Source organism: Petromyzon marinus, chromosome 21, assembly GCF_048934315.1.
Source record: "Petromyzon marinus isolate PM22_M1 ecotype Great Lakes invasive population chromosome 21, UKy_Petmar_22M1.pri1.0, whole genome shotgun sequence".
In the NCBI taxonomy this organism is placed as follows: Eukaryota; Metazoa; Chordata; class Hyperoartia; order Petromyzontiformes; family Petromyzontidae; genus Petromyzon; species Petromyzon marinus.
The window spans coordinates 2,998,593-3,025,102 of record NC_133687.1 but is presented as its reverse complement, the minus strand read 5'-3'; the positions used below and the strand labels follow the sequence as shown (position 1 = coordinate 3,025,102).

The window sequence follows — 26,510 nt, the reverse complement described above, 5'->3', positions numbered from 1 at the left end:
GGTGGAAGAACGCAAAACTAAACACAAAAACGGTCCTAAAGAAATGCGTTTTCGATGTCGATGATGTGAAAGCGCACAGCTCCGATGGCTTCCTAATATCGGCAGGAAGAGCGTTCCAGACGGCCGCAGAAGCGCGTCTGGAAGGGCACGATGGAGTGACCGTCTTCTTTGTTTGCTGGTTCCGAGGATGACCTGAGCTTGCGTGATGGTTTATGGTCACCGACGAGATCAGCGAGGTATTGTAAACAATTTGTGTGTAATGATTGCGACCCTATAATGTATTCATTGTTATCTATACAAATAGACTCTATAGGAGTATAGACTCTTCGTGTATCTCTATGGGTATACATTAGTCTCTACGAATCTGTAGGTGACTCTATGTACGTGTATGTATCTCTACCGGTCTCTATGAATCCCTGTGTAAACCTGTGGGTCTCTTTTTATTTATATGGGTCCCTATGTCTCTTTAAGTGTACCTATGTGTCTCTATGCATCTCTGTGGGTCTCTATGTAACCCTATGAGTCTCTATGGGTCTCTTTAAATCTCTATGTATATCTACGTATCCCTTTGGGTCTCTGTGTATCTTTATGTGTCTCTACGTGTCTCTGTGCACCTCTATGGGTCTCTATGTAATCCTATGAGTCTCTATGGGTCTCTATACATATCTATGTATCCTTGTGGGTCTCTCTCCTTACGTGTCTCTATGCATCTCTATGAGTCTCTATGCAACCCTATGAGTCACTATGAATCTGTATATATCGTTACGTGCCCCTGTGGGTCTCTATGAGTCTTCGTGTGTCTCGGCGTATCTCGATGGATCTCTATGACTCGTTATCTTCCAGGGCCGTTCCTTCTCATCGCAGCTCCGCCCCCTGCGCCTCGCCCCGCCCCCTGCTCCCCGCCCCCTCCCTTCACCGAACGGACAAAAGCGTGAGCCGCCCCTCGACTCTGCATCGACTTCACCGAGCGAGGAAGCGGCAGCGGCAGCAGGAGGAGGAGGGACTCGAGGTGAACTCACCAACTACGTAGCAGGCGACACAACGCTCGGCAGAGACACACCGGGTGAGTTTTGAGATCTCCAGAGACACACCGGGTGGGTTTTGAGATTGCCAGAGGCACACCGGGTGAGTTTTGAGATTGCCAGAGACACACCGGGTGAGTTTTGAGATTGCCAGAGACACACCGGGTGAGTTTTGAGATTGCCAGAGACACACCGGGTGAGTTTTGAGATCGCTAGAGACACACCGGGTGAGTTTTGAGATTGCCAGAGACGCACCGGGTGAGTTTTGAGATTGCCAGAGACACACCGGGTGAGTTTTGAGATTGCCAGAGGCACACCGGGTGAGTTTTGAGATCTCCAGAGACACACCGGGTGAGTTTTGAGATTGCCAGAGACACACCGGGTGAGTTTTGAGATTGCCAGAGACACACCGGGTGAGTTTTGAGATTGCCAGAGACACACCGGGTGAGTTTTGAGATTGCCAGAGACACACCGGGTGAGTTTTGAGATCTCCAGAGACACACCGGGTGAGTTTTGAGATTGCCAGAGACGCACTGGGTGAGTTTTGAGATCTCCAGAGACACACCGGGTGAGTTTTGAGATTGCCAGAGACACACCGGGTGAGTTTTGAGATTGCCAGAGACACACCGGGTGAGTTTTGAGATCGCTAGAGACACACCGGGTGAGTTTTGAGATTGCCAGAGACACACCGGGTGAGTTTTGAGATTGCCAGAGACACACTGGGTGAGTTTTGAGATCTCCAGAGACACACCGGGTGAGTTTTGAGATTGCCAGAGACACACCGGGTGAGTTTTGAGATTGCCAGAGACACACCGGGTGAGTTTTGAGATCGCTAGAGACACACCGGGTGAGTTTTGAGATTGCCAGAGACACACCGGGTGAGTTTTGAGATTGCCAGAGACACACTGGGTGAGTTTTGAGATTGCCAGAGACGCACCGGGTGAGTTTTGAGATTGCCAGAGACGCACCGGGTGAGTTTTGAGATTGCCAGAGACACACCGGGTGAGTTTTGAGATTGCCAGAGACACACCGGGTGAGTTTTGAGATTGCCAGAGGCACACCGGGTGAGTTTTGAGATCTCCAGAGACACACCGGGTGAGTTGGTGGTGAGACGTCATCTGCCTCGTCTCCTGTGCAGCAAGGACGATGCCTGCTTGTATATTTGGAGTTCCGCGTGTTCACTCTTCCCGTGATTTGAAACAGCATAGATATATTTAGACGATTTATACTGGAGAAATTTGATGAGCTATGAAGCTCTTTCTCAAAAATGTATAGATATATTTAGACTATTTATACTGGAGAAATTTGATGAGCTATGAAGCTCTTTCTCAAAAATGTATAGATATATTTAGACGATTTATACTGGAGAAATTTGATGAGCTATGAAGCTCTTTCTCAAAAATGTATAGATATATTTAGACTATTTATACTGGAGAAATTTTATGAGCTATGAAGCTCTTTCTCACAGATGTCCAGAAGCTGCACGGAGGAACGGGGCAGAACGTGATAGCCACAAACAGTGCAAAGAATAGGAAAGGCAAATCACTTAAAAATATGCAAATAAAACTGAGCACTTTTTTTTGTTAATCTTACCAGCTCAAGCCCGCTGAGCTACATAGCTTTTTTTTTCTTTCCAGAATCGACCTGGCCACGAATGATAGCTCAACGAAGTGGCTTATCATCACGTGGGATTCGAGCAATTAGGACCCCTCCCACACCCCCGTCTTAATCCCCCCTCTCCATCATTCCCGAGAGGGTTAAGGAAGTGGACACCGGGGATGTAGAGTTTTTTGAAACGCATGGCAGAGACAGGTGGTTCAAAATACAAAACGGTGGTAATATCCATCGTGTTTCGCGTTGTGTCTATACTGGTGTCACTTCCCATAGGTGCCCTCTGTGTGCGTGTGTGTGCCTGAATCGGCTGTTCAGTAAAAATGCTTTTGGGAAAAAAAATATATGAAGTGTGTATATATATAGGTTTTATCGTCACTTGCTGCACACAGATCCAAAGGGAGATAAGGGGTGGTATGCCAAACGGCCAGCAAAAAACAGCACAGATTGAAATTACGTACGATTGATGTTGGTTGAGATTGGTGTGTTTGTGAGTGTAATATCGGGGAATATGATGATTGTTAGAGATGCATATTGGGTCCGTTTAATATCGGCCGAGAGTAATTGTGTAAGATTGAGATCGGGTGTGGGATCGGGTGAGTGTGAGTTCAGGTGGGTGTGAGGTCGGTGAGTGTGAGGTTGGGTGAGTGTGAGGTTGGTGAGTGTGAGATCGGTGAGTGTGAGATCGGTGAGTGTGAGGTTGGTGAGTGTGAGGTTGGTGAGTGTGAGGTTGGTGAGTGTGAGGTTGGTGAGTGTGAGATCTGGTGAGTGTGAGGTTGGTGAGTGTGAGGTTGGTGAGTGTGAGGTTGGTGAGTGTGAGGTTGGTGAGTGTGAGGTTGGTGAGTGTGAGGTTGGTGAGTGTGAGGTCGGTGAGTGTGAGGTCGGTGAGTGTGAGGTTGGTGAGTGTGAGGTTGGTGAGTGTGAGGTTGGTGAGTGTGAGGTTGGTGAGTGTGAGATCGGTGAGTGTGAGGTTGGTGAGTGTGAGGTTGGTGAGTGTGAGGTTGGTGAGTGTGAGGTTGGTGAGTGTGAGATCGGTGAGTGTGAGGTTGGTGAGTGTGAGGTTGGTGAGTGTGAGGTTGGTGAGTGTGAGGTTGGGTGAGTGTGAGGTTGGTGAGTGTGAGTTCAGGTGGGTGTGAGGTTGGTGAGTGTGAGAACGGTGAGTGTGAGGTTGGTGAGTGTGAGCTTGGTGAGTGTGAGGTTGGTGAGTGTGAGGTTGGTGAGTGTGAGGTTGGTGAGTGTGAGGTTGGTGAGTGTGAGGTTGGTGAGTGTGAGGTTGGTGAGTGTGAGGTTGGTGAGTGTGAGGTTGGTGAGTGTGAGGTTGGTGAGTGTGAGGTTGGTGAGTGTGAGGTTGGTGAGTGTGAGGTTGGTGAGTGTGAGGTTGGTGAGTGTGAGGTTGGTGAGTGTGAGATCGGTGAGTGTGAGTGTGAGGTTGGTGAGTGTGAGGTTGGTGAGTGTGAAGTTGGTGAGTGTGAGGTTGGTGAGTGTGAGGTTGGTGAGTGTGAGATCGGTGAGTGTGAGGTCGGTGAGTGTGAGATCGGTGAGTGTGAGGTTGGTGAGTGTGAGGTTGGTGAGTGTGAGGTTGGTGAGTGTGAGGTTGGTGAGTGTGAGGTTGGTGAGTGTGAGGTTGGTGAGTGTGAGGTTGGTGAGTGTGAGGTTGGTGAGTGTGAGGTTGGTGAGTGTGAGGTTGGTGAGTGTGAGATCGGTGAGTGTGAGATCGGTGAGTGTGAGGTTGGTGAGTGTGAGGTTGGTGAGTGTGAGGTTGGTGAGTGTGAGGTTGGTGAGTGTGAGGTTGGTGAGTGTGAGGTTGGTGAGTGTGAGGTTGGTGAGTGTGAGGTTGGTGAGTGTGAGGTTGGTGAGTGTGAGGTTGGTGAGTGTGAGGTTGGTGAGTGTGAGGTTGGTGAGTGTGAGATCGGTGAGTGTGAGGTTGGTGAGTGTGAGGTTGGTGAGTGTGAGGTTGGTGAGTGTGAGGTTGGTGAGTGTGAGGTTGGTGAGTGTGAGGTTGGTGAGTGTGAGGTTGGTGAGTGTGAGGTTGGTGAGTGTGAGATCGGTGAGTGTGAGGTTGGTGAGTGTGAGATCGGTGAGTGTGAGGTTGGTGAGTGTGAGGTTGGTGAGTGTGAGGTTGGTGAGTGTGAGATCGGTGAGTGTGAGATTGGTGAGTGTGAGGTTGGTGAGTGTGAGGTCGGTGAGTGTGAGATCGGTGAGTGTGAGATTGGTGAGTGTGAGGTTGGTGAGTGTGAGGTTGGTGAGTGTGAGATCGGTGAGTGTGAGATCGGTGAGTGTGAGATCGGGTGACTGTAAGGAATCATCTTTGTGCCACAAAGATGATTCCTTACACAACTTAACAATTTTATCGAACTTTTACATTTTAAATGTCAAACCCAGCAGCGTGATTGGCGTGACAATTTCCTGCGCACTAATTATATCCCCAGCATCAATCGCGGGCTCACTTGGCGTGCTGGTTTGGGCGGCTTGTATCGCTTCTCAGTCGGGGTGAGTCACCCTGACTGGAGTGAATATATTTGTAAACTTACGTGTATATTTGTATATCGTAACAGCTCAGGAATGTGGGTGTGGACCATTTACAGCGAATGTTTGATAGGGCGCGGGTATTTTTTACCTTTGGCCACGTGCGTGTGACGTAACGCGCACTGCGTGTGACGCATCGCGCACGTGACGCAACGTGCACTGCGTGTAAGGGTCGGGAGGAGCGGTGGCGCAGCGGTTAGCGTCGCCTGTCCACCTAGCGGTAAGTTACGTGTGGTAAAGTATGTATGTTGAACTTCTTTCACACCGTACGTAGCCAACCGTGCTAAGCTATATATATTTTTTTATTTTAGCAGGTAAGGCCCTGGCTATCACTAATGGCAGCTCGGCGAAGTGGCCTGCCATCGTGTGGACACGTATAGCGTACTTTTTGGTTCTATTCGGTAAAGTCACGTAGGTAACAAAAATAAAACAACAAAAATCACGACGTTTCGGCCACAACACAAGTGGCCTTCATCAGGTGAAGGGACCGTACTGTCACGAGGACTGCGTTGGAATGAAGACAGTCAAGCCCATTTCGCGTCCTTTAAGCTTGTGGTCGCGGCGAAATGTCGTGATTTGTGTCGTTTTATTTTTCGCCAACGTGACTTTACCGAATAGAACCAAAGAGTAGTGATGGATCCTTGCAGTCACGAAAGCTTCAAATCTAGGACATGTACAGCAGTCAAATACTGTACCCTAAACGCAAGATATTGACCCTGAAAAACAATTGATGCGACCATGGGGAGAGAGACATAGACATGCAAACTCTAAATATACAGCGTGCGTCAGGGTCGGGGTCGAATCCACAACCTCCTGCATACCCGGCGAGGTAGTTAACATCTCCCCACCGCTGCGCACGACTGCCGTGCGGCTGTGAACAATAACCCCGGCACGAATCGGAGAATGAAATATGCGTTGCGATCTCGTTACGCAACGGCTTCCACATTTTCGACACCGGTGACTCCTTAGAGCGTCCAGTGCCGCTCCCGGATTGCAAAACTTTGCTTTACCACACCCCCCCCCTCTCTTCCAACCTTATTACTCAGCCACCCCACCCACTCGCGCAATCAAACAATCATCCACTCACGCAATCAAAGGCAAGGATTTCCCCCCCCCCCCCTAGGCCATTAACAGAGTGCCGAGTAGACAGAGCAAACAGACCCTATGATGGACGGCTGCTGGCACGGCACACGATTTGTGTTGACGGCAGTCCAAAAATGACGTCACGCACCTAGGGGGAGGGCGGGAGGAGTCAGACATTTGTGACGATGTGTGACGAGGGGGGTGTGGGGGGTGGGGTGTTTGAGAAATGTGACGTCACATCAAAATGCGCAACTTTATAAATAAATATAGACGACACGTTCTACTTAATTAAATAGACTTGTTCATACATGTTTTTCTCCTGCAACATCAGAGTGCAGCGGCACATTAAATATGCACTACAATAACAATCGTTTAAAGCGATTTGAAGCACGTATAGACTACTATACATTGCAATGTTATACCTTCCAATCTAAACTACATTGTATAATATCGTTTGCACAGCCCAATGTAAGCTCTCATAACATAGCTGTAACGCAACCCAGGACAGAGCAGCGCATCGTGGCTGTTTCTCCCCCCTCCTCCGTTCCGAGCATAGATGGACTCGTCCGTCTGAACAAAGCTCGTCGCTGTCCGTGGTGCTGACGTTGAAAAGACAAAAAAACAGCCACCCTTTTTTTTCCGACGTAGAATTGTAATGTATAACGACTCATTGTTAGTAGCTCGGCTGATTGTAGAGTATATTGAGTTTATTGATAACATTGATGTAGTTTATATTTTAGGTTTTTTTTTTTATCAGTTTACTATATGGTATTCATTATGTAGCGTAGTGTATACCCAGTTACTTTATGTTAATAGCTCAACTTATTGAAGAATATGTTGAGTACATTTATTATATTGATGTGGTTTATACTTAGTTTTTTCACATCGGTTTATTGTATGATAGTTGGGTAGTTGCAGTCCTTTAGCATCCATATACTTAATGCCTCTGTTGATATGTAAACTTTCACTTTAACATAGCTATTTCCGAAACCAGTCACATGCTAATCCCTCACATTAACATCATGCTAATCTCCCAGTTACATGCTAATTTCTGACTTTAACACCCTGCTGATCCAACACTTTAACATAGCTATTTCAATGTTAAATTCTCCTGTTGATATGTAAACTCCTTTGTCAAGGCGCTCTGCTCCTCCACCCAGCTTAAAAGACACTGCGAATCTTAGCAGCGTTCATTGAAGCGCTGTCGCTCCGACAGTTCTGTTCCTTCACCTGAAGAAGGCCACTTGTGTTGTGGCCGAAACGTCGTGAGAATTTTATTGTATCATGTTTTGTTTTCATTATCTTATTTCCATTCTACGCGACTTTACCGAAAGAACCAATAAGACAGAAGCATTTCCTTAACAACCAAACCACAACCATGACCCCATTTTAACGGGAAACGCGACCAAGTGCACGTGCATGGAACCTGGCGGCATGACGCGTTTCCTGCACCAAATCTGGACGGTACCAACTGAGGTGGTTTGGGGGGGGGGGGCGGGCGGGCGAGAGCATTGCCTTAAACATTGTTTGTCTGTTTCAGCACATGTTGATTTAAAACAGTAAACCAATGTTACGTATACGTGTTGTGAATATTTGCAGACCTTTGAATGCAATGTCCAGGGAATCTCTTCAGTGTGAGGTTTGCTAATTTTCGTTGTTTTTTTTTTATTTAATATGAGAATGAGGAGGTCGGATCCATTTTCTCTCCCATGCAATTCCCTCAATATTTGTTACGAGCTTTTTTGCCGGTCCAAGGACGGGTGTATATTGCTGTAAATCTGAAATATTCAGTAGAAAAATTGTTCAGCTCATGATTATTAATGAGGGAAGGGGGGGGTGTTGTCCCATGTGCAGTGACGTCACCCGCTAATGGTTATTGTGGAGGGGTGCGGCATGTGCAGTGACGTCACCCGCTAATGGTTATTGTGGAGGGGTGCGGCATGTGGAGTGATGTCACCCGCTCATGGTTATTGGAGAGGGGTGCGGCATGTGGAGTGACGTCACACGCTCATGATTATTAATGAGGGGAGGGGTGCGGCATGTGGAGTGACGTCACCCGCTCATGATTATTGGGAAGGAGTGCGGCATGTGGAGTGACGTCACCCGCTGATGATTATTGTGGAGGGGTGCGGCATGTGGAGTGATGTCACCCGCTCATGGTTATTGGAGAGGGGTGCGGCATGTGGAGTGACGTCACACGCTCATGATTATTAATGAGGGGAGGGGTGCGGCATGTGGAGTGACGTCACCCGCTCATGATTATTGGGAAGGGGTGCGGCATGTGGAGTGACGTCACCCGCTGATGATTATTGTGGAGGGGTGCGGCATGTGGAGTGACGTCACCCCCTCATGGTTATTGGAGAGGGGTGCGGCATGTGGAGTGACGTCACACGCTCATGATTATTAATGAGGGGAGGGGTGCGGCATGTGGAGTGACGTCACCCGCTCATGATTATTGGGAAGGGGTGCGGCATGTGGAGTGACGTCACCCGCTGATGATTATTGTGGAGGGGTGCGGTATGTGGAGTGACGTCACCCCCTCATGGTTATTGGGGAGGGGTGCGGCATGTGGAGTGACGTCACACGCTCATGATTATTAATGAGGGGAGGGGTGCGGCATGTGGAGTGATGTCACCCCCTCATGGTTATTGGGGAGGGGTGCGGCATGTGGAGTGACGTCAGCCCCTCATGGTTATTGGGGAGGGGTGCGGCATGTGGAGTGACGTCTCCCGCTCATAGTTATTAATGAGGTTCAGGGGTGCGGCATGTGGAGTGACGTCACCCGCTCATGGTTATTGGGGAGGGGTGCGGCATGTGGAGTGACGTCAGCCCCTCATGATTATTGGGGAGGGGTGCGGCATGTGGAGTGCGCGACCTTCTTGCGCGTTAGTGTAAATTTTCACGCGAGCATGAATATTAATGAGGGGGGGGTGGGGGCTCTCTTTTGCAATGACGTCACGCACGGATGTAGCACTGTGCTGCGTACATTTATTTTTCACCGTCACTTGCTGTAAAGAAACGACGAATCGTGCACAACATCCCCATCGACGACCACCCTCACCCCACGCCAACCGACCTGCCCTGACTCGTGCCCCGCCCCCGGTCAAGGCCAGACTTAACATCCCGATGGTGGGGCGTTTGGGGGATTGCCCCCATAACCACTCACCCCCTCTTCCTTCACGTTACCCCAGCCACCCCACGTCACTCCGGGTCGACAGTACTTGCCTTTACTGTGTCACACTCAGGATATTGTAATCCCATTAGAGACGGCGATGACCTGGGCAGGCCTTCATCCACTTGCAAGTTATATCGACACTGCACGTGACGTCATCCACCGGGTGCTGATTGAGAAATTATGTTCAGGTTTTTGTCTGCAGTGGAAAAGGTGGCAACTCTATCGCTCCTGACGATGACGCCGCTTCCGGTGCCACTGGCGATGCGCACGACGCTGACGACGACGATGCTGCTGCTGCTGCTGCCAAATCTCCCCGCCTCGCTGGCGGCCGAGGACGGCAACCCAGCGCAGTTCGGAAAGTTCCAGGACGGAGTCTACGACCGCCACCCGGCGTTGTTCTTCAGCGCGCGGGACGTGGCCGGGCTGCGGGCCTCGGCGGGCGCGTCGAGCCACGCGCACATCGCGAGCCGCCTGCGGGAGGCGGCGCTCACCATGATGGAGCGGAGAGACGACCACCTCCCGCCCTGGGATCCGCTCGAGTTCGGCGCCATCTGGAACGAGATCTACGGCAACAACCTTGCAGCCATGGCCTTCTACAGCTTCCTGTACCCGGAGGACGCCGGAGCCAGAGACTTCACCATCGAGTACATGGACAGAATGGCCGCGCAGCCCAATTGGTGAGTTGGTGGTGGTGGTTGGTGAGTTGGTGGTGGTGGGTGGTGAGTTGGTGGTGGTGGTGGTGGGTGGTGAGTTGGTGGTGGTGGCGGTGGGTGGTGCTGATGGTGGTGGTGAGTGGTGAGTTGGTGGTGGTGGTGGTAGGTGGTCAGTTGGTAGTGGTGGTGGGTGGTGAGTTGGTGGTGGTGGTGGTGGGTGGTGAGTTGGTGGTGGGTGGTGGTGAGTTGGTGGTGGGTGGTGGTGAGTGGGTGGTGGTGGGTGGTGAGTTGGTGGTGGGTGGTGCTGGTGGTGGTGGTGGTGAGTTGGTGAGTTGGTGGTGATGGGTGGTGGTGGTGAGTTGGTGGTGGGTGGTGGGTGGTGCTGATGGTTATTATGAGCCCTGGTTTGTTTGTTATTTGGGAGGTGGCACACAGATGGCTCGGAGGTTCTCGAGACACCCACGGTCTTGGTACAAATCTGCTGACGGGTTTCAGATGCCAGAAAGAAAGATCTGGGCTATATGGCCAGTCGTTGTGTTGTCTACTTAAATTATTTTTATAGTTAACAGTTAATTAACCCCGTAGCTCTTCTAAAATTTTACCAGTTTGGGCAGAGTGAGCCAATACTCTCTAGAGGGGGGCTCGCTCGTGCGGAGGCTCTTGCCAGGAGTGTGGCACGTGCAAATAATTACAGGGCTGTACATTTATCGTTGCGCGGTAACATTGTAATTGGAAGACGTGATGTTTTTGCAATCCCCTACTATTTTCAGGCTCGTCACGCTGTACCCCAAAGACGAGGTGCCGATCGGACACTCGCTCGCTGGGTTTGCCACGGCATACGACCTGATGTATGAACATTTGGACTCCACGCGGAGAAGCAAATACTTGGTGGCTCTCGTCAATTCCACAGAGTACATGTACAGAATGTCCTTCATACGTGGATGGGGATTCCAATATCTGCAGAACCACCAGCCGACCAACGCCGTGGCCTTACTCATGGGGGGCCTTGTCATCATGAATGATGGTGAGTCTCTTCTGCTGCTGCTGCTGCACCTGCTGGTGGCTCTGATAATTATCATCATCGCCATCATCAGGATAATGATGGCCCGGTGGCAGAGTGTGTGCCGCTTGCTGCAGAGGTTTGCGGTTCGAAGGGTGGCGACCACCCTGGTTAATACTGCGAGTGCCAGATAACGTGATGGAATTACTCACCATCTGCTTTGCTCTCAGTGTACGGAGAGAAAATTCCCTGAAATCACTGGAAACGAGCAGCGGGCCACTGATTATTGGCCTCAGGGTCCAAATTTGTCATATTCGTACATTACCCACAAATTACTTCATTGGCAGTAAGGGACGTGATGTCAAAAACAGGTCATCATCATAGTTCTCATCAGCCACGGATGAGAGTCTAGGTGAGCCGTCACCATCTCTTCCAGTCTCATGATGCAACAATCCATCCAGCTCCTGACCGTGAGCCGATTTCATTGCTCTGCCACCGGGGAGTTGATCTCCTTTGGCTGCCACTCCATGACGTGCCTTACATCGATAAAGAAAAAGAGGCAGATGTGGATTATAAACAAATGCAGGTTACGGATGTGGGCCGGAGCAGGACAGGATGCTCAGTGGCTTGAAGACCAGATGGGCGATGGTGAAGCCGAACAATGGAGCAGCATCTAAACGAGGGAATGCGTATGAGAGGACGTTGACTGCATTGAAATGGAGCAACGATGTCGGCTCGTGTGGAGGTGCCAGATGGATCATTGCATCGTTAAGACAATGAGAGATGGTGATGACTTGGGCACGCCATCATCCAGCGGTGGATAGATCAAGGCTGCTGCAGCTGCTGACGCTACTGCTGCTGATGATAATCATCATACTGGGCAGTTTTGAAGATGATCATCATAAAACATCTCTAATCTCCTTAGACTAGCGCTGGGACATCCGATTATTTAAGTCGTGTATTACCATAATGACTATCACGTCCATGACTGGGCGATAGTCATCGGATAACTCCAAAATAGCTGTGTGGGGGGGAAGTATTACATCTTCTCCCGCATGTGCCTCTGGGCTGGAAGTTAAGTTGTGGATTTGGTGACGTCATCGGCATCGTCAGCAGCCACGTCACGTTTGGGGGCGTGGCTTGTAGGGGGTTTCCTGGCTTCAGGGAGCCAGGATGTTGGGGCGGCCGCTATTCTTAAGGTGCCCATCAAAGAGAAGCGGTTGATCACAGTTTAGAGTCGATTATTCGTTGTCCGACCAATTGTCCCAGCTTTTCCTGAAGACCTCTAAACCCCTCCCCCACCCTTCTGGTATGGAATGCAGGGTACCACAGGGAAGCGGCGGTGTGGGTTAAACAGGCCATGTCCATCATGGGGAAGTCGATGTTCATCACCAACGAGGTGACAGATGGGTCACTAAACGAAGGCGTTGCTTACGGCTCGTACCTGTCCCGATCGCTCCTCAAGTACATCTTCTTCGCCAAGCGGCACTTCAACATCAGCCACGAGGACAACATTTGGGTCAAGAAGCACTTTGACTTCTACTACAGGAGCCTCCAGCCAGGTTTGAGAGATGCATTCAGCATCACAGTAGTGGAAGATTTAACGAGGTGTATGGCTCATAATGCAGCATTCATCCAGCCTGGAGATCCATTTAGGACTATGGTAGAATATATATTTAGATCATTGCACAGTATATTATCAAGGCCAGATGTCTGATGAGCGCATTTATTAATGCTAGAGGTCTATTGGATTGTACTGGAGAGTCCAGCGACGAAAGGGCTATTGTCATCAAACCATAGCGTGCAGTCCGGTTTGAAGACCCACTGGCAGCATACTTAATTGGACTTGCCAAGCTAAGAATCCCTATTGGGAGCATGCTGAAGCAAATTCGAAATGGTGTTTTCACTATATCACAAAAATGAGATCAAGAGGCGCATTGCCTTTAGCAGATAGAGGAGTCTGAAGGTAAATAAGAAGCGGGTTTGTGTTTCAGAAGTGCTCTTTGTGTTACTGTGTTGATAAAAGAGCTGGACCCTAACTCTTGGGATTCTGTGGCAAGACAGGGTAAAACAATGCATATTTTTTTAATTTTACCAGGTAAAGCCCACTGGCCTATAATAGCTCTTTTCAGAGGCGACCTGGGCACAAATGATGGCTCAATGTCCCAAGCGGCTTATCATCACGTGGAAATTTATAACAGCCAAATATTCTAGACACATGTTTCTAAATGTGGTGGGAAAGACCGGGGGAGCCGGAGAAAAATCCATGTTACCACGGGGAGAGCATGCAAACTACAATATGCAACAGGCGTCAGGGTCAGGATGGAACCCACAAACTCCTTGCATAATAGGCGAGGTAGATAACATCTCGCCACCGTGGTTCCCAGGAGCAATGCCAAATCCCAGAATAGAATATAGATCGTCGACATTATAGGGAACTATGGTTGCACTATGTGTGACACGTGTGCATGGGGGTTGACATAGGAAGTCACTACTGCGTCAGCCCGTACGAGGACTGGGGGCCCCAAGGGGGTGCCTGGGGGGTCACGTGGTGGAGGACCCGGACCTTCCCAGAGGTGGGGGAAGGGAGGCGTGGCCTGGGTGGAGCCGGCCACGCCGGAGCGGTTATCAGCGGGGTGTGAAGGCAGAGCGGGGCTGTTCAACTCCGACGTGAAGATGACATCATCGGTCGTCAAGTCCCGGGTCATCGTCTGGGACCAGGCAGCCCGTTGCCTGCCTGGGTCACGCTGTTTAGTGTTCCAGAGTGTTAGCGAGTTGAGGAAGGTGGTCACCACCTTATGTACGGTGTTATATTACTTACCGTTCTAATAAATAGCGTTGCCTCCAAGCTGTGTGTGTGTGCACCTAATTCGAACCCACTACACATGCATGGGGGGTGGATGATTTGCAAAGTTAGACATTGGAGTGGTCGGTGTCCAGAATTCCAGAAACCAAAAGGGAAGACCTTGAAGCAGATGGTGGGAGACTGAGGGCAGATTTTGGAGGTCCCCGTGTGTTTACTTGTTGCAGTAGCCGCGAGATTTGGCAAAAGGGTAGCACGCGTCGGCGAAGTGAGGCATGGCGGCATTAACCGGCTTTGGCCACGGTCACGTCTTGATTTTTTATTTGAAACTTTTAAACTCTTTTGCTCGCTCAGGGTTCCAAAGGACCGTGGGCATTTCGGACTCGAATTACAACTGGTACTATGGCCCCGAGGCTCACCTGGTCTTCCTCGACACCTACGTCCTGCGCGACGGCAGCGGGAATTGGCTGGCGAGCATAATCAACACGTTCCGCCCCAAGAACGGCACGGGCGCTTCCTTCCGCGCTCACCGTTGGTGCACATTGCACCTGGAGTACATTTGGTGAGTTGAACCATAAACATTTGGCGAGTGATTGAGTTGGCACTGAGCGAGAGGTGCAAACCCAGAGGGGGAAGGTATTTTGTGTAACAGTGGCGTTTGGATCGGTCGACCTCTTAACCCTTGCGTCATGTCACTGAGACGCTCCCTCTCTTGCGCGCTTCCTTCGCAGGTACGACGCCACCCTGACGCCCACGCCGCCGCCGGACTACGGCACCCCGGCGCTGCACCACTTTGAGAGCTGGGGAGTCGTCACCTACGGGAGTCCTCAGCCAGCCAGGGTCAACGCCACCTTTGTCGGCTTCAAATCCGGCAAGATTGGTGGCGCAGCCGTCAATGACATCGTCCGCGAAAAGCGCTACCCAGAGTGGGTGAACGGCTGGAGAAACTTCAACCCCGGGCACGAGCACCCCGATCAGAACACCTTCATTTTCGCGCCCAACGGCGTGCCGTTCATCGTGGAGGGCCTCTACGGCCCCAAGTTCACGTGGCACAGCAACGTGCCGATGTTCAGCACGAACCCGCTGCCGGCAAGGCAGCTCTGCAAGCCGCCCTGGGTCGGCCAGATGGTGGAGGTGTGCGACTGGAATTGGGTGACGTGCGAGAAGTCGTCCGTGTGCAACTTTAACGGCCGCGTGCTGGCCGCCGCGGAGCAGAACGGGACGGTGTTCATCCGCGGAGACTCGGCGGACGCTTACGAGGCGGGGCTGGGGTTGAGCAGCCTCGTGCGTGACGTCGTGCTGCTGAACCCGCAGCTGGCGCTGGTCGTCGACCACGTCCGACTCGACGCGGGCAGCGCGGTGAGTGGGGCGGCGTCGTTCTTCCACAACCTCGACTGGAGCTTTGAGCAGGAGGAGAAGGGGATTCTGCACGGGGCGAAGATCCCGAGGCCCGACGGAGACTACTCGCTCTACTGGACGGACGATCAGAATCGAAGCCCACGGGCCCTGCTGGTGAGTGGTCTCTTCATCATCATCATCATCGTATTAATCATCAGTTGTTTTCTTCCAATTCTGTTCCGATGACATATGTGTATTAAATCGAAAGCAAAAGGCCATACGGCACGGTGTGTAGCAAAGTTTTGCGTCAGCCATCGTGAAGTGCGGTCGTGTCACTACAGTTCTATGTGGTGAGTACAATGTCTTTAAAAACAGCGGCACTATGCCTCTCTAAATAAAATTAATGCTCACCGCTTACGCGTTCCACGTTATTCAGTGGTTAATGAGACACCAACCCTGCAACTTACAGACGCCTTCGAATGGGAAAGGGTTAAATTACTCACCAGGTCAGGGGGTGCCTTGAGAGAACTGGGAAGACCAGTGATGAGGCGATCCTCACTGCCGACGAAAGAAGATGGCTGGGCATTTGGCCACTGAGCATCCTGGGAAAAGTTGAACGTGCTTTGGTGCGGCCTGTTTGCCACGTGGCCAACCTGTCCTTGCCTGCTCTGCTCAACGCAGTTGGTGGCTGGTTGCACACAGATGACCATAAAACATTATGCCTCTTGTAAGACTAGAGTGTATGGCTCAACCAAGTTAGAAGCAAGATCCAGTCGTAGCTCCTGCAAACGAGCCGATTTCTCATGTCCTCTTGGTGCATAGACTCGCATAGAGGCCCATAGACTTACACAGAGATCCATAGGCTCAGATATTGGCCCATAGACTCACATAGAGTTCCAAAGACTTACATAGACGTGCAGAGACTTGCATAGAGGCCCAGAGACTCGCATGGAGGCCCATATACTTACATGGAGGCCCAAAGGCTCACAGAGAGGTGCATGTACTTACATAGTAGCCCAGATACTCACATAGAGAACAATAGACTTCGATAGCTCAAACAGCGGCCACCAATGGTGGAGTAGCGGATGCTGTGTGAGCAAGGAGCATGCCAGGATCCGTGAAGTGGAGGGAGTGGCTGCAACATTGTGGTAGAGTAGGGATGACGAGAGGCAAGACCGTTGACCTTAACTGGATGGTGTGGTTTTGGGTTTGCGTTTGGGTTCAGATTAACCCAAACCAAAACTGGAAAAGCAATCTGATTGACTGCTTAGTTGGGAAGCACCACTGAACCACACGACCTCCTCCCACTGCCATCTGGCCCGCAGGTGGACGAACCATACCCGCCGGGGTTCCAGATCAAGGGCACCCACTTCGTCCAGATCGAGTTCGGCGTCCGCAAGCCGCTCACCCGCCTGGCCTATGTCTTCCTGGGGCCGGCCATGGCTCTCGAAAGCCTAGTGATGGTGCCCAGGGAGGAGAGCGTGGACGTGGTGGTGCAGGTGAACGGTCAGACCTACACGGTGTTGCTCAACTCGCAGCTGCTGGTGGAGAGCGCCAACGCCTCCTACTGCGAGGTGACCCACGGCTCGGGGGATGCGAAGAAGACGTTCCGGGCGACGGGCAGCGCCACTGCGGGGAATGCTTCCTCCCCCGGCTACAAGGGCGACCACGTGCAGAGACTCGCAGAGAGCCTTCAGCTCCTGGACGTGGTCTTCGACAAGATCGCTGAAGGTGAGTGACCCCTTGGCGAAGTGAGGGTTGCTCAAAACGTGTGATGATGATGATGTTGTTGTTGTTGATGCTCGAGGGGGGAGATCCTCCGAATGGAGCTTGATGAAGGTGTGCGGTGGAACACCGTGGATGAGATTGCTCGGCGATGTTGGTAAAAGTAACATTGTTGAGATGTGTCGTTACCCAATGTTTGATTGTTCAATCACATGCTGGAAAGGCAGTGGCAATGTAGTGATCTGGTGCCAAATTTCACTGTGAGCTCTGTAATCCTTTACATTTTAAGATGTTTTCAACCATTTAATTAGTGTTTACATGTTGGAGGGAATTGGAGAAACCTCACGCGTGCGAGGGGGCAACACTCTATCCCATTCAAATGGAACAGATAGAAATGAGTCCACACTTGCTGTGTACCACCTTCTTCTGGCAAGCCAGGGTATATAGCATCGCGACGCCCATCGGAAGGGAGTTTCGCAATATCTGTGTGATCTACCAACCCTGGGTGTTTGATCCACCAACTCTGATTTTCTGGTAATAGTGATGCTGACGGTGGTGGTGGTGATGATAGTGACGATTGATGGTGTTGATGACGATGACGATGGGGATGATGATAGTCACGATGACAATGATGTGATGATGATGATGATGGTGATCTAGGTGTTGGTTTTCTTTCAGATGTGGACGAGTGTGCCAACAGCATGCAGGGCTGTGAGCAGCTGTGCGTGAACACCATTGGGAGCTTCCACTGTGCCTGCAGACCGGGATTTCACCTCGACGCCAACAGCACTGCTTGCCTAGGTGTGAGCGCGTTGCCATCGTTATCGTCGTCATCATCGTCGGCATCATCGGCAAACAGCAGCTAGGATCTATCATCTGCTGGATTAAAGTTTCCTCCACCACCCCCCCCCCCCCGAACCGGCACGACATCTCGTGGTCTCGCAGTGCACCAATTGATCTGGCTCCTGCAACACTTCCTGAAGGGGAAATATTCTTCTTTCGATTGGCCGATGTAGATGCAGAGTGTAGAGAGTCCGCCCTGTCCCTCTCCTCCCTTGCGAGGGGGACAGGTTGGCAAAAATAGACAACAATAACAATAAAAAATAATGAGGTTCAGAGACGATGAGTAGGTACTGGGTGTACCTCCTCTGCGCACCTACTCGGCACGAAATCCGCCCAAATCTAAATTATCATACCTTAGGACATTTAACGTACATATTATTTTACAAACATTTTTAACGTCGAACATATACCCAAAACATACGTGGTGCCTCCTAAATTCCATACAGTCCCTGATAATGCTGCATAAACGAACCAATACATACTCCATATAATTATTAGTAAAGATAAAATTTAACATCAAATCACATTAATATGTAAATTAGGGAAATCATATTTTACTGACAACAAACATTTAAAGCAATTATTCTTTCTTATACAATGTAACCTTATCTCCGAAAACACGTGTCCTAAGTCGGCCATTTTGTGCTTTCCCAATTAACACAATAATACCAAATGTTATCCCTTGCAATAACAACTTCTATTTTCAACACCAAAACGGCCAAATCATCTTCCAACTCCATTATGTCCATTGACTCGATCAAAATAAAGAAGTTATTCACGCTCATAATCAGAATTAAGTAACTCACCACGATGCCGATTTCCCGGGCAAAAACAATACAACAAAAACACCTCGCACCTGCAATAGCGATCAGAAACAGCCTCCACGTCCTACCACCCCAACTCAATGTTCTCTGTCAGTGGGATTGAGCGACAGTGTTAAGATTCTAGACCCAATTATACGTATTTCAAATCAAATTCAATATTAAAGTCTTAATTGTGCATATCTTTATTTCCACCAATAACTCAATCAGCAGTCGGTGAACATTACAGAGTTTCTGCCAGTCGATTGACAATCATTCATCTATATGTATAAAAGGCGCCTGTTCAAAATGTTTAGCGTACTTCCCGACATGCAACAAACTTGAAATTTGCCGTGTGGGTACTTTCCAGACTGTACACCATGCAAAAATTATAAAAATAAACTTTTGTATATTTTTTCTTGGGGGGGGGAGGGGGGGTGGGCACAATAATGTATATATTTTGCACGCAAGTGGGCGGTGACGTCATATCTCTGTCATGTCACCCGCATGCGGCAGCGTGACGCAGTGTGCCTGCTGACGTCACGCATCCCCCCCTACCCTCCGCGTAGGCAGTGTATCCCGCACAAATACGCGGCTGGTTGGGGGGGGGGAATAGGTAACAAACTTTTAATTTGCCATGTGTTGCTAGCTCCCATACTGTACACAATGTTAAACGTATAACAATTTACTTTTGTATTTTGTGGGGGAGGGGGGGGAATGATCATGAAGTGTGTGGCGAGAATCGATATCTGGTGAGCGTTTGCGGTATCGATTAAACTGGAATAGGCCGATTCTAAAGAAATCTACAACCTTCGATTCTTTTTGCGCGATCTAAAGAATCGAATCTTGGCGCGAGCGTAAGTTTTTTTCTCCCACCGAGTGTTGGGATTTATTTTAAATTTAAATTTTATGAGGCAATGGATCAAAAAAATGTGTTTTTCAATCTGCACATGTTACGTTTTTAAGTTTTGAGAAGTTTTTCAATAAAATGTTTTGCCCCCCCCGGGGCAACGCCGGCTATTTCCCGATAGTGTAACATCAATTTAACAGTGATCTGTTATTGGAGCTAACGTGCTATTATTTTTCGATTTAAAGCTTTCGTGACTGCAAGGATTCATCTTCTTTGGTTCTTTCGGTAAAGTCACCACCACGTAGAATGAGAATAAAGTAATAAATTGATAGAATAAAATAACACAATAAAATTCTGAGATATTTTTCTGATAAAAATTATGAGAATTTTATTGTTTTATTTTATCAATGTATTATTTTATTCTCATTCTACGTGGTGACTTTCTGAGAATTTTATCGCGTTATTTTATTTTATCAATTTATTATTGAGAATTGTATTGCGTTATTTTGTTTTATCAATTTATTATTTTATTCTACGTGGTGACTTTACCGAATGAACCAAAGAATAACGTGCTATTATTGTTCGTGGGTGTGTGTTGCAGTATCACCGACAACGCGAGCCCCAGTGACGGCTGTGACATGGACAGCCGCCACGGACAGACAGACCACAGCCAAAGGTGACCGCCCTGCACGACAACAGGAGACACTGAGCGGTGGTGACGTCACCACCATTGCCCGTGCCAGGCTAGGTGCACTGTGAGGCCATCACGTGAAGTGTGTGGAAGGATCGCTGTTGGCAGCGGGCAGGTCACGGGGCGGACCTCGCTGCTCTGGGTTGACTGCTGTGCCAGGCTAGGTGCACGAGGTCACGGGGACAGACTCAGGTGCTGTGGGTTGACTGCTGTGCCAGGCTAGGTGCACGAGGTCACGGGGACAGACCCAGATGCTGTGGGTTGACTCCTGTGCCAGGCTAGGTGCATGAGGTCACGGGGACAGACCCAGGTGCTGTGGGTTGACTGTTGTGCCAGGCTAGGTGCATGAGGTCACAGGGCAGACCCAGGATCCTGTGAGTTGACTGATGTGCCAGGCTAGGTGCACGAGGTCACGGGGCAGACCCAGGTGTTATGGGTTTACTGCTGTGCCAGGCTAGGTGCACGAGGTCACGGGGCAGACCCAGGTGTTATGGGTTGACTGTTGTGTCAGGCTAGGTGCAGGAGGTCACGGGACAGACCCAGGTGTTATGGGTTGACTGCTGTGCCAGGCTAGGTGCAGGAAGTCGCGGGGCAGACCCAGCTGTTACGGGTTGACCGACTGAGATAACTGCGCCGACTCACCGCCTGCGCTAATACCCTACTGTGCCCTGAAGGAGGGCCATTGCACGAAACGTCGCCTATTGTCAACACGCCCTGTTCTCGAATCAACGCGTGCAACTCGCACGGGAAAGGTTTGCAGGGTCGGCGGTTGTGATGCTCTAACGGGACTCTGTCGCAAGGGGGCAGCACGCGCTTGGCACAAAATCATTAACAGCTTGTTTGGTTCTTCCGGTAAAGTCACCGCCACGTAGAATGAGAATAAAATAATACATTGATAAAATAAAATAACACAAAAATATTCTCACGACGTTTCGGCCACAACAACACAAGCGGCCTTCATCAGGTGAAGGGACGATGAAGGCCGCTTGTGTTGTGGCCGAAACGTCGTGAGAATATTATTGTGTTGTTTTATTTTATCAATTTATTATTTTATTCTCATTCTACGTGGTGACTTTACCGGAAGAACCAAAGAAGATGATTCCTTGTAGTCACGAAAGCTTTAAATCGAAACATTAACATTTTCGTTGGTTCTTTCGGTAAAGTCACGTAGAATGAGAATAAAATAATAAATTGATAAAATAAAATAACAAAATTTAATTCTCACGACGTTTCGGCCACAACCAAAGAAGATGAATCCTTGCAGTCACGAAAGCTTTAAATCGAAATCATTAACATTGTTTTGAATGTTGCCAGGAAGAAATTTTAGAACCTTCCCGCTAATGAGTCACGTGGGGAAGATGATATTAGATCGATTAAAAGCGCAGACTGATCGATATTTGGCGGATGAGTTTAGGAAAGATAGGAAACACAGTACAGCAAATCGTAATGTTAAGGCTCATCGCAGAGAAAGCTAAGAAAGGATAGGCTGGCATAGATTCCCGGAAAGCATTCGATTCGACTTAGCAAGATGTAACGTGGGCAACATTAAGACCATACGGAGTAAGGAAACGACCGACAGAGATTCTGCAGGATATCGGTGAACGGTCACAAACAGCAGTGAAGTGTGGGACAGGAAATGCGAGATTGGTTCCCAGCTACAATAGCCATGAATTTAGACTTGAAACTTCCGTGACCGCAGGAATTCACATTCTTGGTTCTTTCGGTAAAGTCACGTGAATAGAAAGAAGAAAAAAATCTACAAAATAAAACAAATACGGAAAAATAACAATTTTAAAAATAAATACAAATAAAAATAGTAAAATTAAATTAAAATTTTAAAAACGTAAAGGAAAAATAAATTGATCAAATATTAAAGCAAAAAGTCGGTATGAGACAAGGAGATCCACTATCACCAAACAATTTCGGCACATACTTGGGAAGAGTGACGGACGCCGTTCAGGAGGACGTCACAGGAATGTCTGTGCAAGGAGAAAGCATAAATGTGCCCAGATTCGCGGACGACGTGAATCTGATGGAAGAAAGCTGCGTCGACGTACATGCAGAGGAAAGTGTTCATGCGCTGCATAAGTCACGGACAGGGATGCAGGACTCGGAGATGAACGTGAACAAGACGAAGACGATGGTGTTTGGAAGGGAGACCGTTGATAAAGCGGCAAGATTGTGAATTTAAATTCATTTGTGTAGTTGGGAAGTCTACTTGCACGGGACAACGACTGCACGAAAGACGTATGAGCGAGGATCGCAAAGGCAAAAGGAGCAGTGGCAGGCTTCAATAACATCTGGAGAAGCAAGCAAATCAGCTACAAGACCAAACTGAACATGTTAAGAACAAGCGCGTTCAGTAACAGCGTTGCAGCATTGTGTGCCTGCGAGACTTGCACATTGACAAAAGCCCCCGACAAAGGTTGGCATTCGATTCGCACCGCCACGGAAGGATGCCGCTGCTGCCGATGCATCTCAAGGGGTCACTGACCCCACGCTCTCTGCCTCTCCCCGCAGGGTCTGGCGCCCGCACGAGGCGACTCCCGGACCCCGCGATCCTCACGCTCCTCACGGCGGTGGTGGCGGCGGCGGCTGCGAGATCGCTGTAGCTCAGGGGAGCTGCGATGGTGGTGATGGCGTGGGTCGGTGATGAGAGCGGTGGTGGTTTATGAATTGATTTTGATTCATGACTGGGGATGATGATGATGATGATGACGATGATGATGTGGATCCGGTGAGGATAATAATGATGAAGTGATGGTGACTGTGATTCGGCTCTTGAATCGGGTGCAACCACAACAAACAAAAAAACATGAACAAGAAAAACATCTTAAAGTGACTATGTGACTGTGCAAACAGAAAATCCATGAAAAAACCCAGCAAAATATTCCTGAAAAAAGCACCGTACACCAACGCTGTGTGCAAAAAATCCCAGTGGGATGGAAGTCAAACAACAACAACCACAAGAAAACTTAGATTAAGGCCGTCAGTCTAACTCCGTACTACAACAAAACAAACATATACAAACCAAAAAATATTTCGAAATCACCAAAAAAATAAAGCCATAATTGCAACGTAACAGTGATCATAGGGACTGACCGAATTTTTACAATAAACTACATTAATATCATGTAACACCAAATCCTAGAGCCGATGCATCTCAACGGGTCACTGATGGTGATGATGATGATGAAGTGATTATATAGATCGAGTAATCATGATAGTAATTATTATGAAGTGATGATTATATAAATCCAGTGGTTAATGATATTCATCATGATGAAGTGATGATATAGATCTCGTGATTATGACGATGAAATTATGCTATACTGTAGATCCAGTGATAATTATGGTGATGATATATGTACATTCAACTTCTTTCGCACCGTACGTAGCCAACCGTGCTAATCAGATGTGCGAAATGTTAGCCACGCCACACATCATCATCTCTATGATGATAGAGATGATGATGTTTTGATGGTGATATAGGTATGCTGATAATGATTTAAGTGGTGATGATTACACTTTGACGTATATTGGTGTGTTGTCTTTCCCCCGCACCTCCGATTAGCACGGTTGGCTACGTTCGGTTCGTACATACATACAAGCAATGGTTATGATAAAGTTGATCATTTATTAATGGTGTTCGCATAGAACGCTTGATAATAACTAAGCGACGGCGACAATGATGATCATCGTAATCCATTCATAATAATAATGTAAGTGACGTTAATGGTGATGATAGTAATCATGCTATAGGTACATGAGAAAATCTGAAGTTACGATGATGATATAATCTCACTATAATAGTTTATCAATTACGACATTCGCTCGTCTCTTCATATGAAAACAACAATATGTTTGTTTTTTATGCTGGAGGAATCCGATGGGCTTTAAAGCTCTCCATCACAGATGCCCAGTAGGGGCAGGTGAGACCGTGACAACGTTGCGACACCAAACAGTATTTGAACGCTTCTGCGTTGCCAAACTTTATTGTCGAGAGCGCTCCCTCTCCACCACGGGGCCCTGTTGCCGAGTGTGATTATCGCCCGTGACGCTGCTGATGAGACCCAGAGAGGTCAAACTATGGTCCGGGCGAGGGTTTGCCCACTTATCACCGACGCTGCGGTGACGATCGCGGTATTGGCCATGGGAAGCCGATTGGCCGGTGAGCTAATCCGTTGTAGATTGTCTTGTTCAGTGGATGGCAGAGTGGACGTCTCATTTACGTTACCCATAGTCCACAGCAGCAGCGCTGAACGAGTCCACGTAATATCATTGCTTCTTGACGACGGTAATGAAAATGATGATGGTGATCATTTATTGATGATGATTATCATCACCACCACGACGATGTGGATGCATTGATGGTGATGTGATGTAATTAACACTTTGATACATTGGTTTATGGTGATGTAACAGATCAGCGTAAATCACACCCAAACATACTCGCCTATACGTGCAGCCACAATTACAAGGATCCCCCGTATACCCTAATATATCTAGGCTGTTGGGGCAAGTGCTGTTAGCACACGAATGTGTGGTGTGGTCGACACCACGCCCGGCAGCCTTTGTCTCCCACATTATGTTTACACACCGTGCCAGGTACTTATTTATGTCTGAGTCGACCTAGGGGACGTCCCAAGACCGATTTAAATATTCTCCACTGTTATCATTGGCTGCAACTGTTTTTTTTTCAGTTCGGTAACCACTGCACCACCGCTCCTGCACGTGTACACATACACGCGTGTACATATACAAGCGTGTACATATACAAGCGTGTACACACACACGCGTGTACACACACACGCGTGTACACACACACACACACGCGTGTACACACACACACACACGCGTGTACACACACACACACGCGTGTACACACACACACACGCGTGTACACACACACACACGCGTGTACACACACACACGCGTGTACACACACATTCGCAGACACAATTAGCACAAAACATTGCACACCATTTTATTTCCATCCAATCCGAATCTCAACTGAAGCCTAGAAACATAACCGCATTCTTTAACAACACACACACACTTTTAGCAATAACGACTCGTTAAACAAATCAGCTCAATAAATAATTAAAAACTACGGTATAGAGTCAAATAATCGTGCACTGCGAGTGAGAAATGCATCTGAGAGGGCAAGGGTGGAATTGCTCGTTACACAGGAGGGCATGCATCTCGTGTTACAAAGCGTAATCCGATGTTGCCGTATTACGTTTTACACAGCCTGATGACATGACGTGGCTGAAAGCCGGCAAAACTTGACGTCGCCAGAAGCCACGTGGCACCACGAGGTACCACGTGGCACCACGAGGTACCCCGTGACATCACGAGGTACCACGTGACGTCACAAAATACCACGTGACGCCACGAGGTTCCGCGTGACATCACGAGACGCCACGTGACATCACGAGGTACCACGTGACGCCACGAGGTACCGCGTGACGCCACGAGGTACCGCGTGACGCCACGAGGTACCGCGTGACGCCACGAGGTACCACGTGACGCCACGAGGTACCGCGTGACGCCACGAGGTACCACGTGCGTGCCACGTGCTGCCACGTGACGCCACGTGCTGCCGCGTGACGCCACGAGGTACCGCGCGACGCCACGTGACGCCACGAGGTGCCACGTGATAAAAAAAAAAAATCAGAAAATTGCGACCGCATGCAACGCACACCTGAGCACAATCGTTGTGCCGCCGGGTGTGGCGGTTGCACGGCGGGCTCTCCGGCCCGTGCCTCTACGCGCTGCCCCGCGTGGCGTCCCAGCACGCCGAGCGAAATGTTGGACATGGCGCGGAACGGCGCGCGGTAACGACCCGGGGGTGGAGGCGCCGGTGGTTCGCTCTCAGCGTCGACGCGTTACGGGGCAGTCGGTTTCTGGCCTGCGGACGAGCCGACAGATCGCTGGTGGCGCCTGTCGCTTGCGAGCCTCTGCCAGGTCACGCCGCTTCAAATAAATGTTTACAAGTGAGCACTTTTGTAGCGCGTGATTTCAACCCACAGGCAGGCCAACATGTCTGCCGCCCCGTCCCTCTCGATGAAGGGCCACTCCCTAAAACGTCAGTTTTATATACACGTCACAAGCGGGTGCACGTCACCTGCGCGATAGAGATGGACACACACACGTCGCTCACACACACACACATCTCCCCCGTGTCGCCTGTAACAGCCTGTTGGGGCATTTCCCGTGAGTGAGGCCGGAAGGGTACACGAGGGGGTGGGTGGCCAACACCACGCCCGACCGCGTTTTTCACACACACAGACACACAGACAGACAGGCACACACAGACACACATACACACAGACACACAGACAAGCACACACACAGACACACACACATACACACACGGGCACACAC

The 26,510-nt window shown here is 49.4% G+C and overlaps 1 protein-coding gene across 1 annotated transcript; it reads left to right on the top strand.

Moving 5' to 3' along the window:
• The first annotated feature begins 532 nt into the window (after positions 1 to 532).
• Positions 533 to 25,478, top strand: LOC116944484 (dermatan-sulfate epimerase-like). Its single transcript, XM_032958124.2, has 10 exons — positions 533 to 1,063; positions 9,606 to 10,094; positions 10,841 to 11,094; positions 12,393 to 12,632; positions 14,228 to 14,435; positions 14,605 to 15,385; positions 16,537 to 16,942; positions 17,615 to 17,737; positions 20,031 to 20,105; positions 22,641 to 25,478. The coding sequence occupies exons 2-10, from the start codon at positions 9,652 to 9,654 to the stop codon at positions 22,730 to 22,732; spliced, it is 2,622 nt and encodes an 873-aa protein (XP_032814015.2). The 5' UTR covers positions 533 to 1,063; positions 9,606 to 9,651; the 3' UTR covers positions 22,733 to 25,478.
• Positions 25,479 to 26,510: the final 1,032 nt, after the last annotated feature.

Bases quoted from the DNA above. Each gene is read 5' to 3' on its own strand.
- LOC116944484 (XM_032958124.2), top strand. From the start codon at position 9,652: ATGACGCCGCTTCCGGTGCCACTGGCGATGCGCACGACGCTGACGACG. The intron at 16,943-17,614 runs GTGAGTGACCCC...GTTTTCTTTCAG, and splicing joins CTTCGACAAGATCGCTGAAG to ATGTGGACGAGTGTGCCAAC. The intron at 20,106-22,640 runs GTGACCGCCCTG...CTCTCCCCGCAG, and splicing joins CAGACAGACCACAGCCAAAG to GGTCTGGCGCCCGCACGAGG.